Source organism: Anomaloglossus baeobatrachus, chromosome 2 (assembly GCF_048569485.1).
Source record: "Anomaloglossus baeobatrachus isolate aAnoBae1 chromosome 2, aAnoBae1.hap1, whole genome shotgun sequence".
NCBI classification, from domain to species: Eukaryota; Metazoa; Chordata; class Amphibia; order Anura; family Aromobatidae; genus Anomaloglossus; species Anomaloglossus baeobatrachus.
In genome coordinates this window covers 522,266,182-522,281,744 of record NC_134354.1, presented here as the reverse complement: position 1 = coordinate 522,281,744, position 15,563 = coordinate 522,266,182, and the positions used below count along the sequence as shown (strand labels likewise).

The 15,563-nt window shown below is 51.7% G+C and overlaps 1 protein-coding gene across 2 annotated transcripts in view; it reads left to right on the top strand.

Moving 5' to 3' along the window:
- Positions 1-15,563, top strand: part of BBX (BBX high mobility group box domain containing) — a 157,877-nt gene that overhangs the window by 91,691 nt on the left and 50,623 nt on the right. For both annotated transcript variants that reach the window (XM_075336579.1, XM_075336578.1), the window contains one exon: positions 1,206-1,298. In XM_075336579.1, the coding sequence (XP_075192694.1) occupies positions 1,206-1,298 (93 nt within the window). The remainder of the gene's footprint in view (positions 1-1,205; positions 1,299-15,563) is intronic.

The following is a 15,563-nucleotide window of genomic DNA, read 5'->3' as shown; positions in this document are numbered from 1 at the left end:
GATCCTGTCTATCAGCATGCCAGCGTTCACATGCAATTGCATGCAGTATAGTCAGGATCCAGCAATTTGCAGTATTTGGACGCAGCTCAAAAACGCTACAAGTAGCGTTTTTGAAAAATGTTAAACTGCAAGTCGCTGGATCCTTACTATAACGCACGCAAATGCAGGTAAACGCATGTTGACGAGAGTCCATTGCAAATGCATTGAAATGAAAACACATTTGCACTGGTGGATCCGTTTTTGCGTTAAAAAAAACGTTCATGACGGATGTTAAAAAAACATAGTGTGAAAGCAGCCTTAGCCACTCCAGCCACCTCAGTGTCCAATGTAGTAACACTGTAGTCACTGATTGGCAGCAGTGGACCCACACCAGTTCTGCCATAATAGTAAGAGAGGAGGATTATCCAGGATTCAGTAGATGATTACATAACTATTTGTAGACTCCGTTGGACCAGGCTGGCCAAACACTTTGGTGATTGGTGCACCAAATCCAACTGGCTTCCATTAGTGGTGCATTGTTCATTGTGCCTTGGCACAGAGCAGGTCACGTGCCAGCTGATTGGTACACAGTAATGCCCTTGCAACATTAGCTCTTTGGATCCATTTTGTAACAGCTCACACTTATAATAAATAGGCCTCTTAGATTTACAGTAATTTTGCATGGTAGAATAGTGTAGAGACCACTCTCTGTGCAGACAACATGAAACTGACGAACCTTAATCATGACACCACTGTAAGAAAAGTCTAAGGGAATTACCAATAAAATAAAACTAAAGCACATTAAAGGAAACATGACTGCTGACTATAGATTTCAGATGACCAGTCCGAGGCAGGTCGCCAACGGATTCTCCCTGCCACTCTTCACATTACATACAAATCTCTCCCTATATGTGTGTATAGGAAATGACCTGTGAGACACGGGGAGCTGGGTGGACTGAAGCCACCAGGGACCTGCCTCTTGGACTAGTCATCCTAGTCACATTTACTATTGCCACTGTTTATTAACAGTGTGTTTTTTTTTCTTTGACATTCCTGGGTTTCATAGTAAAACCTACATGGCTGTAATAAGTCAGTCTCGTGAATCAGCTGTCAAGTTCCCTCTAAATGAGGATGTCAGATTATAAAAATGTAAATATTTCTTTCTAGCTTATTAGTGTTGAATGAGATATAATAATCCCATTGGGATCTTGTGTTGTATTTTATAGCAGCTGCTTTACAGTCACAAAAGAAGAATTTGTTTCATAAAATTGTAAGCAAATACAAGTATAAAAAGGAGAAACCAAGCACATCAGAAAAAGGTATGAGTTTTACTGAGATAGCCGTGGTTTTACATTAAAACATTTCCATTCTTCTGTATTAGAGCGGATCTGTCAGCAGATTTTACTATACAATCTGTATACTTTATACAATAATCTATTAAACCTGCAAAGGCTGATGTACTTACTTTGAATATCCATGTGAGAATAGCTGTATAAAGACTGAGAAAGCTCACAAGTCAAATGTATTTGAGCTAACCTCGGTCAGCCTTTCTGACAAACCATAGATTATAACTATTTCAGCAGCAGCATTAGGAGGAGGGACACTGAAAAGAGATGGGTAGTTTGAGCTTGAATTCCCTTGGACTCATGAGTAGTGAATGAGTGAACACTAACATGCTTGGGTTCTCGAAATGAGCAGGTCGGATGCTGCTACGTGTTCGACTCGAGAACCGAGTACAATAGAAATCCGTTAGAAACCCGAGCATTTTTCCGATCTGCTCATTTTGCGTAACAAGCATGGTAGTGCTCGTTCGTAGAGCTGGTCAAACTCGCAAAACACCGGGACCTGGTAAATTAAAAAAAAAAAACAAAACAAAAAAAATGCTCGAATCCGGTACTTATATAAGTCTATGGAGACCATAATCCGGAGATTAAAAACATTGGTGGAAGGGATACGGGGTAGGAGCACGAACGGTGTACTCACTAAGGCTATGTTATGGCGGCACACTCCTTCCGGGTCACGCTATCCCTTCTGGAGCCGACAGTTGAATATTCACTGCTTTGCCCGGCCACCAGCGCGTGTAATTGGTTGCAGTTAGACGCTCCCCCACCCTGAGTGGCAGCGTGTCAACTGACTGCAATCAATCACAGGCGCCAGAACGGCCGGTGGGCGGGGAAAGCAGTGCAAGTGTCTGTGGGTCAGTATGGTGGTATAAAAATAAATGAATAAATAAAACAATAGGCGCAGGATAGCCCATATTCTGATGCCAGCACAGATAAAGCCTGCGGCTACAGCCCTCAGCTGTCGTGCTTTATCTGTGCTGAGTATCAAAATAAGCCCAGAATCACACATGCGAGGGACTCTCATCACATCACCCGACAGCTTCACACTCTCCTTACAGGGAGCGTTCAGGTACATAGAAACACATGCTGCCCATCTGCTCTTGTCAGAACAGTGTGCTGCTGTGCCGGGTGATGCGATGCAAGACTCGTGCGAGTCTGGCATAACATCACCCGGCACGACCTGCCGCTCTCCAAACATGAGCGTGCAGGTACATAGAAACATAACAGCTAACCCGCTCCTGTTAGTGTGCGTCTGTTTCGGGACATGCACCGCGAGACTCGTGCGAGTCCCCCGCAGATGTGATTCCGGCGTAAGAGAAACCTCATGCGCTTTTTTTTTTTTTTCTTTGTCGCTCCATTGGGAGACCCAGACAATTGGGTGTATAGCTACTGCCTCCGGAGGCCACACAAAGTATTACACTTAAAAGTGTAAAGCCCCTCCCCTTCTGCCTATACACCCCCCGTGGGATCACGGGCTCCTCAGTTTTCAAGCTTTGTGCGAAGGAGGTCAGACATCCACGCATAGCTCCACTGTTTAGTCAGCAGTAGCTGCTGACTATGTCGGATGGAAGAAAAGAGGGCCCATACTAGGGCCCCCAGCATGCTCCCTTCTCACCCCACTCTTGGCGGTGTTTGTTAAGGTTGAGGTATCCATTGCGGGTACGGAGGCTGGAGCCCCACATGCTGCTTTCCTTCCCCATCCCCCTTAGGGCTCTGGGTGAAGTGGGATCTTACCGGTCTCCAGGCACTGAGACCGTGCTCCATCCACAGTCACTGGAGTATCTGCTGGATATGGAGCTGAGTATCGTCAGGGACAGGGCCCTGCTACGTCAAGGTACTCTGTGTCCCCGTACAGACCGCGCGCAGACACACTGCAGCATTGCTGGGTGTGTTAGTGCGCTGGGGACAACAGCGCTGCGCGCTTGTGCCACTACTCACTACAGCTTGGCTGAGTTAGTTAATGTGTTGGGGACTGCCGCGCCGGCCGCTGCTGTCAGTTTTACACTGCGGCGCGGCTGGGACTTGTAGTGCGCCGGGGACTTCCGCGCTGGCCGCGCTTGTTACTCGAGTCCCCGGCTTTTGCGGCCTAGTCTCGTTGATTTCCCGCCCCCAGGCCTGCCAGTCAGGGGAAGGGCGGGACGCTGTACAGGACGTCAGCGCCGAGGGCTGGAGTCTGCTTTGCATACTCCAGCCCCCTCTCTGAACACAGTGGGACGCCAGTTTCCCGCACTTTGTCTGAGGCACGCCCACGGTACGCCCCTCTTCACAGGACGCCGGCAGCCATTCCTGTGTGCAGTCGGAGCTGGAGAAGGGAGACAAGCTCTGGGGGACCCAGACACGGGATTCTGGCGACCACACACCCGCCTTTGAGCGGGCGGTAAGCAGCACCTGAAGTGCTGACCCCACTAGCGCCGAAGTGTTCATTGGTACTTTTATGCTTGTATTTTATACATTGCACTGTACGGTCGCTATTCTTGACTATATACCCTCCTAGATTGCTCAGAGGACAGCATGTCGTCCGCAAAAAGCAAGGGTGCCAAGGCACAGGCTTTCTATGCTGCTTGTACTGCTTGTGAGGCTGTTCTACCAGCAGGTTCCACTGATCCCCATTGTGTGCAATGTTCGGCCCCTGTGGCACTTGCTCAGCCGGGGTCTCTGCTAGAGGTGACCCAGGGAGAACCACCTGTGAACACTGTCCAGGTGACGGGGACGGAGTTTGCAGTTTTTGCTGATAGATTGTCTGTGACTATGACTAAAATTCTAGAAACTTTGCAGTCCAGACCGGTACCTCAGACCATGGGCACTGTTGAATCATTGCCCCCTGGTCCCCCTCAGTTGGAACAACTCCGGGCTCCAGGGATGTCCCATGCATCCCAGGGTGAAGGCTCTGACACGGACGACAGTCCCAGACGGCCTAAGCGAGCTCGCTGGGAACGGCCCTCGACATCATCACACTGGTCAGGGTCCCAGCAGGAGGACTCTCTGTATGATGAAGCGGAGGTAGCTGATCAGGATTCTGATCCTGAGACCGCTTTCAATCTGGATACACCTGAGGGTGACGCCATAGTGAATGATCTTATAGCGTCCATCAATCGAATGTTGGATATTTCTCCCTCAGCTCCTCCAGTGGAGGAGTCAGCTTCACAGCAGGAGAAATTCCATTTCAGGTATCCCAAGCGTAAATTGAGTACTTTTCTGGACCACTCTGACTTCAGGGAGGCAGTCCAGAAACACCATGCTTATCCAGATAAGCGTTTCTCCAAACGCCTTAAGGATACACGTTATCCCTTCCCTCCTGACGTGGTCAAGGGCTGGACCCAGTGTCCCAAGGTGGATCCTCCAATCTCCAGGCTTGCGGCTAGATCCGTAGTTGCAGTGGAAGATGGGGCTTCACTTAAAGATTCCACTGACAGACAGATGGAGCTCTGGTTGAAATCCATCTATGAAGCTATCGGCGCGTCGTTTGCTCCAGCATTCGCAGCCGTGTGGGCACTCCAAGCTATTTCAGCTGGTCTGGCGCAGATTGACACTGTCACACGTACATCTGTTCCGCAAGTGGCATCCTTAACCTCTCAAATGTCGGCATTTGCGTCTTACGCTATTAATGCTGTCCTGGACTCTACGAGCCGTACGGCAGTGGCGTCCGCCAACTCCGTGGTTTTACGCAGAGCCTTGTGGTTAAGGGAATGGAAGGCAGATTCTGCTTCCAAAAAGTGTTTAACCAGTTTGCCATTTTCTGGTGACCGACTGTTTGGTGAGCGATTGGATGAAATCATTAAACAATCCAAGGGTAAGGATTCATCCTTACCTCAGCCCAGACCAAACAAACCCCAACAGAGGAGGGGACAGTCGAGGTTTCGGTCCTTTCGAGGCTCGGGCAGGTTCCAATTCTCCTCGTCCAAAAGGTCTCAAAAGGATCAGAGGAGCTCAGATTCTTGGCGGGCTCAGTCACGCCCAAAAAAGACAGCCGGAGGAACCGCTACCAAGGCGGCTTCCTCATGACTTTCGGCCCCCTCTCTCCGCATCCTCGGTCGGTGGCAGGCTTTCCCGCTTTGGCGACATTTGGCTGCCACAGGTCCAAGACCGTTGGGTGAGAGACATTCTGTCTCACGGGTACAGGATAGAGTTCAGTTCTCGTCCTCCGACTCGATTCTTCAGAACGTCTCCGCCTCCCGACCGAGCCGATGCTCTTCTGCAGGCGGTGTGCACTCTAAAGGCAGAAGGAGTGGTGATCCCTGTTCCTCTTCAGCAGCAAGGTCACGGTTTTTACTCCAATTTGTTTGTGGTGCCAAAAAAGGACGGGTCTTTCCGTCCCGTTCTGGACCTAAAACTGCTCAACAAGCACGTGAAAACCAGGCGGTTCCGGATGGAATCCCTCCGCTCCGTCATCGCCGCAATGTCTCAAGGAGATTTCCTAGCATCAATAGACATCAAGGATGCTTATCTCCACGTGCCAATTGCTCCAGAGCATCAGCGTTTTCTACGCTTCGTTATAGGAGACGAACACCTTCAGTTCGTAGCTCTGCCTTTCGGTCTGGCGACAGCCCCACGGGTCTTCACCAAGGTCATGGCAGCAGTAGTAGCAGTCCTGCACTCTCAGGGACACTCTGTGATCCCTTACTTAGACGATCTGCTTGTCAAGGCGCCCTCTCAAGAGGCATGCCAACACAGCCTGAACGTTGCGCTGGAGACTCTCCAGAGTTTCGGGTGGATCATCAGCTTTTCAAAGTCAAATCTGACCCCGGCCCAATCGCTGACATATCTTGGCATGGAGTTTCATACTCTATCAGCGATAGTGAAGCTTCCGCTGGACAAACAACGTTCACTACAGATAGGGGTGCAATCTCTCCTTCAAGGCCAGTTGCACCCCTTGAGGCGCCTCATGCACTTCCTAGGGAAGATGGTAGCAGCAATGGAGGCAGTCCCTTTCGCGCAGTTTCATCTGCGTCCACTACAATGGGACATTCTCCGCCAATGGGACGGGAGGTCGACGTCCCTCGACAGGAACGTCTCCCTTTCTCAGGCGGCCAAGGATTCTCTTCGGTGGTGGCTGCTTCCCAACTCATTGTCGAAAGGGAAATCCTTTCTACCCCCATCCTGGGCGGTGGTCACGACAGATGCGAGTCTGTCAGGGTGGGGAGCAGTCTTTCTCCACCACAGGGCTCAAGGTACATGGACTCAGCAAGAGTCCACCCTTCAGATCAATGTTCTGGAGATCAGGGCAGTGTATCTTGCCCTACAGGCCTTCCAGCGGTGGCTGGAAGGCAAGCAGATCCGAATTCAGTCGGACAACTCCACAGCGGTGGCATACATCAACCACCAAGGCGGAACACGCAGTCGACAAGCCTTCCAGGAAGTCCGGCGGATTCTGAGGTGGGTGGAAGACACGGCCTCCACCATATCCGCAGTTCACATCCCGGGCGTAGAAAACTGGGAAGCAGACTTCCTCAGTCGCCAGGGTATGGACGCAGGGGAATGGTCTCTTCACCCGGACGTGTTTCAGGAGATCTGTCGCCGCTGGGGGATGCCGGACGTCGACCTAATGGCGTCCCGGCACAACAACAAGGTCCCGGCTTTCATGGCACGGTCTCACGATCACAGAGCTCTGGCGGCAGACGCCTTAGTTCAGGATTGGTCACAGTTCCGGCTACCTTATGTGTTTCCACCTCTGGCACTGTTGCCCAGAGTGCTACGCAAGATCAGGTCCGACTGCCGCCGCGCCATCCTCGTCGCTCCAGACTGGCCGAGGAGGTCGTGGTATCCGGATCTGTGGCATCTCGCGGTAGGCCAACCGTGGGCACTACCAGACCGGCCAGACTTGCTGTCTCAAGGACCGTTTTTCCATCTGAATTCTGCGGCCCTGAACCTGACTGTGTGGCCATTGAGTCCTGGATCCTAGCGTCTTCAGGATTATCTCAAGAGGTCATTGCTACCATGAGACAGGCTAGGAAACCAACGTCCGCCAAAATCTACCACAGGACGTGGAAGATTTTCTTATCTTGGTGCTCTACTCAGGGAGTTTCTCCCTGGCCATTTGCATTACCTACTTTTCTTTCCTTCCTGCAATCCGGTTTGGAAAAAGGTTTGTCGCTAGGCTCCCTTAAAGGACAGGTCTCAGCGCTATCTGTATTTTTTCAGAAGCGCCTAGCCCGACTTCCTCAGGTACGCACGTTCCTGCAGGGGGTTTGTCACTTAGTCCCTCCTTACAAGCGGCCATTAGAACCTTGGGATCTGAACAGAGTTCTAATTGCTCTCCAGAAGCCGCCTTTCGAGCCTATGAGGGATGTTCCCCTTTCTCGCCTTTCACAGAAAGTGGCCTTTCTAGTAGCGGTCACGTCTCTTCGGAGAGTGTCCGAGCTAGCAGCGCTGTCATGCAAAGCTCCCTTCCTGGTATTTCACCAGGACAAGGTGGTTCTGCGCCCGATTCCCGAGTTTCTTCCTAAGGTGGTATCCCCCTTTCATCTCAATCAGGATATCTCCTTACCTTCTTTTTGTCCTCATCCAGTTCATCAATGTGAAAAGGATTTGCATCTGTTGGATCTGGTGAGAGCGCTCAGAATCTACATTTCTTCGGCGCTCCATTGGGAGACCCAGACGATTGGTGTATAGCACTGCCTCCGGAGGCCACACAAAGCAATTACACTAAAAAGTGTAAGGCCCCTCCCCTTCTGGCTATACACCCCCAGTGGGATCACTGGCTCACCAGTTTTCTGCTTTGTGCGAAGGAGGTCAGACATCCATGCATAAGCTCCACTGTTCAGTCAGCAGTAGCTGCTGACTATATCGGATGGAAGAAAAGAGGGCCCATACTAGGGCCCCCAGCATGCTCCCTTCTCACCCCACTTGCGGTTTGTAAGGTTGAGGTACCTATTGCTGGTACGGAGGCTGGAGCCCACATGCTGTTTTCCTTCCCCATCCCCCTGAGGGGCTCTGAGGAAGTGGGATCTTTCCGGCCACCAAGCCCTGAGGCCGGGCTCCATCCACAGACCCATAGAACCTGCTGGATGTGGAGCGGGAGTGCCGTTCAGGGACAAGGCCCTGCAACTTTCAGGTACTCTGTGTCCCCGTATGGCAGGCTACGCACACTCCAGGCTTGCTGGGTGTGCTAGTGCGCCGGGGACTGTAGCGCTGTGCGCTGGGCTTATAGTCCCTGCAGATTACTGGGGGACTTTACGTGTGGGGACCGCCGCGCCGACCGCCCCTGGAGCGGCGGCGCAGCTGCGACTTGTAGTGCGCCGGGGACGCGCCGACCGCGCTTTTACGGCGGCGGCGCTTCTAACTTTAGTCCCCGGCTTTTGCGGCCTAGCGCCGCTTCGTTCCCGCCCCCACCCTGTCACTCAGGGACAGGGAGAGACGCTGTTCTATAGCAGCGCCGAGGGCTGGAGCCTTATTTGCATTCTCCAGCCCCCTTCACTAGACACAGTGGGCGCCGGGTTCCCGCTCTTGTCTCGGGCACGCCCTCGGCCCGCCCCTCTCCTCTGGACGCCGGCAGCCATTCCGGCACGCAGAGCGGGAAAACGGAGACACTGAGCTACCAGCACAGGATTCCGGCGCCACACACCCGCTTTTGTGCGGGCGGTAAGCGGCAACTAAAGTGCTGACCCACTAATGCCGAAGTGTCCTGTTGTACTTTTGTACGGTCGCTATTCAGGATGCAGACCTAGAAACAGCAGCAAAAGATCAGGGGTGCTAAAGCACAGACTCTATATGCTGCTTGTCTTGCATGTGCTGCAGTGTCATGTGTCCTTTATGCTTGTATGCTTTACATTGCACTGTAAGGGCTATTCTTGGCTGTCTACCCGCCTAGATGGCTAGACAGCGGCAGCAAACAGCAATGGTGCTAAGGCACAAGTTTTCAATGCTGCTTGGATGGCATGTACTGCAGAGTTTATTTTCATGCTTGTACATTCACTGCATGTCGCTATTCTTGGCTAATGCTCCTTGATGACTAGACAACAGCAGCAGAAAAGCAAGGGTGCTAAGGCACAAGCTTTCAATGCTGCTTGGATTGCATGTGCTGCAGTGGTTATTTTCATGCTTGTATGCTATACATTCACTGTATGTCGCTTTTCCTGGCTAATGCTCCTGAATAACTAGACAACGGCAGCAGAAAAGCAAAGGTGCCAAGGCACAGGCTTTCTATGCTCCTTGTACTGCATGTGCTGAAGTGTTTATTGTACTTCATGCTTGTATGCTATACATTGCACTGTACGGTCGCTATTCTTGGCTAATGCTCCTAGATGGCTAGACAGCAACAGCAAAAAAAAAAAAAAAAAAAAAAAAAAAAAAAAAAAAGCATGGGTGCCAAGGCACAGGCTTTCTATGCTGCTTGTACTGCATGCGATACTGTTCCAGGACCCCCAGTGTGTGCAATTACTCAACGGGGTCTCTGCTACAGGTGGCCAAAAGAACCACCTGTGATCCCTGTCCAGGGACAGGGACGGAGTTGCAGTTTCCGCTGATATATTGTCTGTGGCTATGACTAACATCTTACAGACTTTGCAGTCCAGACAGACCTTGGGCAATGTTGATTCAATGCCCCTGGCCACCCTGATTTCGAAACAAATCATGGCTCCAGGAGGCTCCCATGCATCCCAGGGTGCAGGCTCTGACACGGACGACAGTCCCAGACGGCCTAAGCGAGCTCCCTAAGAACGGCCCTCGACTTCATCACAGTACTCTCTGTATGATGAGGCAGACGTAGCTGTTCAGGACTCTGATCCTGAGACCGCTCTCAATCCGGATACACCGGATGGTGACGCTATAGTGAATAATCTTATAGCGTCCATCAATGGAAGGTTGGGTATTTCTCCCTCAACTCCTCCAGTGGAGGGGTCAGCTTCAGAGCAGAAGAAATCCCTATTTCGGTATCTCAAGCGTATATTGAGTACTTTTCTGGTCACTCTGACTCCAGAGAAGCAGTCCAGGAACACCACGCTTATCCCGATAAGCGTTTCTCCAACCGTATTGAAGATACGCGTTGTCTCTTCCCCCCTGACGTGCTCAAGCGCTCCAAGGGTGGATCCCCCAATCTCCAGGCTTGCGGCTAGATCTATAGTTGCAGTGGAAGATGGGACTTCACTTAAAGATGCCATTGCCAGACAGATGCCCTATCGGCGGGTCGGTTGCCCCGGCATTCGCAGCCATAGAGGCACTCCAAGCTATTTCAGCTAGTATTGCGCAGAGGGACGCGGTCACATGTACATCTTGGCCGCAGTAGCGTCCTTCACCTCGCAATGTCGGCATTGCGACTCAAGCTGTTTATGCTGTCCTGGACTCTACGAGCCGTACGTCAGTGGCGTCCGCCAACTCCGTGTTGTTACGCTCCTAGTGTTAAGGGATTGGAGCAGATGCTGCTTCCACAAAAGTGCTTAACCAGATTGCCTTTATCTGGTGACAGACTGTTTCGTGAGCGGTTGGATTAAATCATTCAACTGTCCAAGGGGTACGGATTCTTCCTTACCCTAGCTATCAAACAAGACCCATCAGGAGAAGGGACAGTCGAGGTTTCGGTCCTTCCCAGGCTCGGGCACGTCCCAATTGCCCTCGTCCAACAGGACTCAAAAGGCTCAGAGGGGCGCAGGTTCCTGGCGGGCTCAATCACGCCCGGAGAAGGCAGCCGGAGGAACCGCTACCAAGGCGGTTTCCTCATGACTTTCAGCCCTCTCTCTCCGCGTCCGCGGTCGGTGGCAGACTCCCCCGCTTTAGCGACATTTAACTGCCACAGGTCTATGGCCGGTGGGTGAGAGACAGTTTGTCGCAAAAACTTCCTCACCGGCCGAGCCGAGGCTCTTCTGCAGGCAGTAGGAGTCGTAATCCCGGTTCCTCCTCAGGAACAAGAGGACACTTTTTACTCCGATCTGGTCGGGGTGACAAAATAGGACGACTCCTTCCGTTCCGTTCTGGACCTTAAACTGCTCAACAAGCACGTGAAAACCAGGCGGTTCCGGATGGAATCCCTCCGCTCCGTCATTGCCTCAATGTCTCAAGGAGATTTCCTAGCATCAATAGACATCAGGATGCTTATCTCCACGTGCCGATTGCTCCAGAGCACCGGCGTTTGCTACGATTCGTTATTGAAGACGAGCATCTTCGGTTCGTAGCCCTACCCTTCGGTCTGGCGACAGCCCCACGGGTTTTCACCAAGTTCATGGCAGCAGTGGGACCATTCCCGCACTCTCAGGGTCACCCTGTGATCCCTTACTTAGACCATCTACTTGTCAAGGCACTCTTTTAAGAGGCATGCGAACACAGCCTGAACATGGCGCTGGAGACTTCCCAGAGTTTCGGGTGGGTCCTCAACTTTTCAAAGTTAAACCCAATCGCTGGCATATCTTAGCTTGGGGTTTCACACTCTCTCAGCGATGGTGAAGCTTCCACTGGACAAACAGCGGTCACTACAGACGGGGGTGCAGTCTCTCCTTCAAGGAGACACCTAATCCAGAGGCAGTCCCTTTCACGCAGTTTCATCTGCGTCCACTTCAATAGAACATTCTTCGCTAATGGGAGGGAAGTCGATGTCCCTACACAGGAACGTCCCCCTTTCTCAGACGATCAAGGACTCTCTTCAGAGGAGTCCACTCTTCAGATCAATTGTCTGGAGCTCTGGGCAGTGCATATGGCCCTGCAAGACTTCCTGCAGTGGCTGGAAGGCAAACAGATCCGAATTCAGTCGGACAATCCACAGCGGTGGCATACATCAACCACCAAGGCGGACTACGCAGTCGGCGAGCCTCCCAGGAAGTCCGCCGGATTCTGCTAGGGGTGGAAGACAGAGCATACACCATATCCGCAGTTCACATCCCGGGCGTAGAAAACTGGGAAGCAGACTTCCTCAGTCACCAGGGCGTGGACGCAGGAGAATGGTCTCTGCACCCGGACGGGTTTCACGAATCGGCACAACAGCAAGGTCCCGGTTTTCATGACGATCAAAGAGCTCTGGCGTCAGGCATCTCACGGTCGGTCAACCGTGGGCACTACCAGACCGGCCAGACTTACTGTCCCAAGGGCCGTTTTTCCATCTGAATTCTACGGCCCTGAACCTACTGTGTGGCCATTGCGTCCTAGATCCTAGTGTCCTCAGGATTATCCCACGGGGTCGTTGCCACTATGAGACAGGCTATGAAGTCCACGTCTGCTAAGATCTACCACGGAAGTGGAAGATTTTCTTTTACTGGTGCTCTGTACAAGGAGTGTCCCCCTGGCCATTGGCATTGCCTACTTTTCTTTCCTTCCTGCAATCTGGGTTGGAAAAGGGCTTGTCGCTCGGCTCCCTTAAAGGGCAAGTCTCGGCGCTATTGGTGTTTTTTTCAGAAGCGTCTAGCACGACGTCCGCAGGTACGCACGTTCCTGCAGGGGGTTTGGTCATATCGTCCCCCCGTACGAGCGGCCGTTAGATCCATGGGATCTGAACAGGGTACTAGTTGCTCTCCAGAAGCCGCCTTTCGAGTCTCTGACGGATGTTTCACTCTCTCGACTATCACGGAAAGTGGCCTTTCTGGTAGCGATCACGTCTCTTCGGAGAGTGGCTGAGCTAGCAGCGCTGTCATCCAAGGCTCCCTTCCTGGTGGTCCACCAGGACAAGGTAGTGCTGCGCCCCATTCAGGAGTTTCTCCCTAAGGTAGTATCCTCGTTTCATATTAATCAGGATATCTCCTTACCTTCTTTTTGTCCTCATCCGGTTCACCGGTATGAAAAGGATTTACATTTGTTAGATCTGGTGAGAGCACTCAGAATCTACATTTCCCGCACGGCGCCCCTGCGCCGCTCTGATGCACTCTTTGTCCTTGTCGCTGGCCAGCGCAAGGGGTCGCAGGCTTCCAAAGCCACCCTGGCTCGATGGATCAAAGAACCAATTCTTGAAGCCTACCGTTCTGCTGGGCTTCCGGTTCCATCAGGGCTGAAGGCCCATTCTACCAGAGCCGTGGCTGCGTCCTGGGCATTACGACACCAGGCTACGGCTCAACAGGTGTGCCAGGCAGCTACCTGGTCGAGTCTGCACACTTTCACCAAACATTATCAGGTGCATACCTATGCTTCGGCGGACGCCAGCCTAGGTAGAAGAGTCCTGCAGGCGGCAGTTGCCTCCCCGTAGGGGAGGGCTGTCTTTGCAGCTCTAACATGAGGTATTTCTTTACCCACCCAGGGACAGCTTTTGGACGTCCCAATCGTCTGGGTCTCCCAATGGAGCGCCGAAGAAGAAGGGAATTTTGTTACTTACCGTAAATTCCTTTTCTTCTAGCTCCTATTGGGAGACCCAGCACCCGCCCTGTTGTCCTTTGGGATTTTTGGTGGTTTTTCGGGTACACATGTTGTTCATGTTGAATGGTTTTTCAGTTCTCCGACGTTACTTCGGAGTGAATTTGTTTAAACCAGTTATTGGCTTTCCTCCTTCTTGCTTTTGCACTAAAACTGGTGAGCCAGTGATCCCACTGGGGGTGTATAGCCAGAAGGGGAGGGGCCTTACACTTTTTAGTGTAATTGCTTTGTGTGGCCTCCGGAGGCAGTGCTATACACCAATCGTCTGGGTCTCCCAATAGGAGCTAGAAGAAAAGGAATTTACGGTAAGTAACAAAATTCCCTTCTTCCCGCACGGCGCCCCTGCGCCACTCGGATGCACTCTTTGTCCTTGTCGCTGGTCAGCGTAAAGGGTCGCAAGCTTCAAAATCCACCCTGGCTCGGTGGATCAAGGAACCAATTCTGGAAGCCTATCGTTCTGCCGGGCTTCCGGTTCCCTCAGGGCTGAAGGCCCATTCTACCAGAGCCGTGGGTGCGTCCTGGGCATTACGGCACCAGGCTACGGCTCAGCAGGTGTGCCAGGCGGCTACCTGGTCGAGTCTGCACACTTTCACCAAGCATTATCAGGTGCATACCTACGCTTCGGCGGACGCCAGCCTAGGTAGACAAGTCCTTCAGGCGGCGGTTGCTCACCTGTAGGAAAGGGCTGTTTTACGGCCCTATCACGAGGTGTTATTTTACCCACCCAGGGACTGCTTTTGGACGTCCCAATTGTCTGGGTCTCCCTATGGAGCGACAAAGAAGAAGGGAATTTTGTTTACTTACCGTAAATTCCTTTTCTTCTAGCTCCAATTGGGAGACCCAGCACCCGCCCTGTTTCCTTAGGGATTTTTGTTTTTTTCGGGTACACATGTTCATGTTGAATGGTTTCAGTTCTCCGATGTTTCTTCGGATTGAATTTGTTTTTAAACCAGTTATTGGCTTTCCTCCTTCTTGCTTTTGCACTAAAACTGAGGAGCCCGTGATCCCACGGGGGGTGTATAGGCAGAAGGGGAGGGGCTTTACACTTTTAAGTGTAATACTTTGTGTGGCCTCCGGAGGCAGTAGCTATACACCCAATTGTCTGGGTCTCCCAATTGGAGCTAGAAGAAAAGGAATTTACGGTAAGTAAACAAAATTCCCTTCTTTTTAAATTATTTAAATAAACAACAAAAAACAAAACAAATGCGTTCCCCCCCCCCCCCCCTTCCAATTTACAGCAAAAAAAACACATGCAAACGCATGTGTTATTTTGCAGGATCCTGTCACTTTTCGTTTAAGGGCGGGCATTGGAGTCATGTGATCGGGAGTCAGTGGAACTGAACGTGATAGACTGGGAGCCGGCTTCGGAGGCTCGTAACCAAGGTAAACCTCGGGTAACTTGCTTGGATACCCGATGTTTACGTTGGTTACGAGCATCCGCAGGTGCTAGGTGCCGGGCTGCCTACACACGTAACCAACGTAAACATCGGGTAACTAAGAGAAGCGCTTTGCTTGGTTACCTGATATTTATCTTGGTTACGAGTGTCCGCAGCTCTCAGGCAGGGGAGAAAGAGGAGAGGGAGAGAGGGAGGGGGAGAGAGACAGAGAGGGAGGGGGAGTAAGGGAGGTGGAGAGAGGGGACTGATCACCCGAGGCTGGTTTCTGGGCATGCTCAGTAGAGCAAGCAGGATCCTGTCTATCAGCATGCCAGCGTTCACATGCATTTGCGTGCTGTTTAGTCAGGATCCAGCAATTTGCAGTATTTGGACGCAGCTCAAAAACGCTACAAGTAGCGTTTTTGAAAAATGTTAAACTGCAACTCGCTGGATCCTCACTAGAACGCACGCAGACGCAGGTGAACGCATGTTTACGCGAGTCTATTGCAAATGCGTTGAAATGAAAACGCATTTGCACTGGATCCGTTTTTGCGTTAAAAAAACGTTCAGGACGCATGTTAAAAAAAATGTAGTGTGAAAGCAGCCT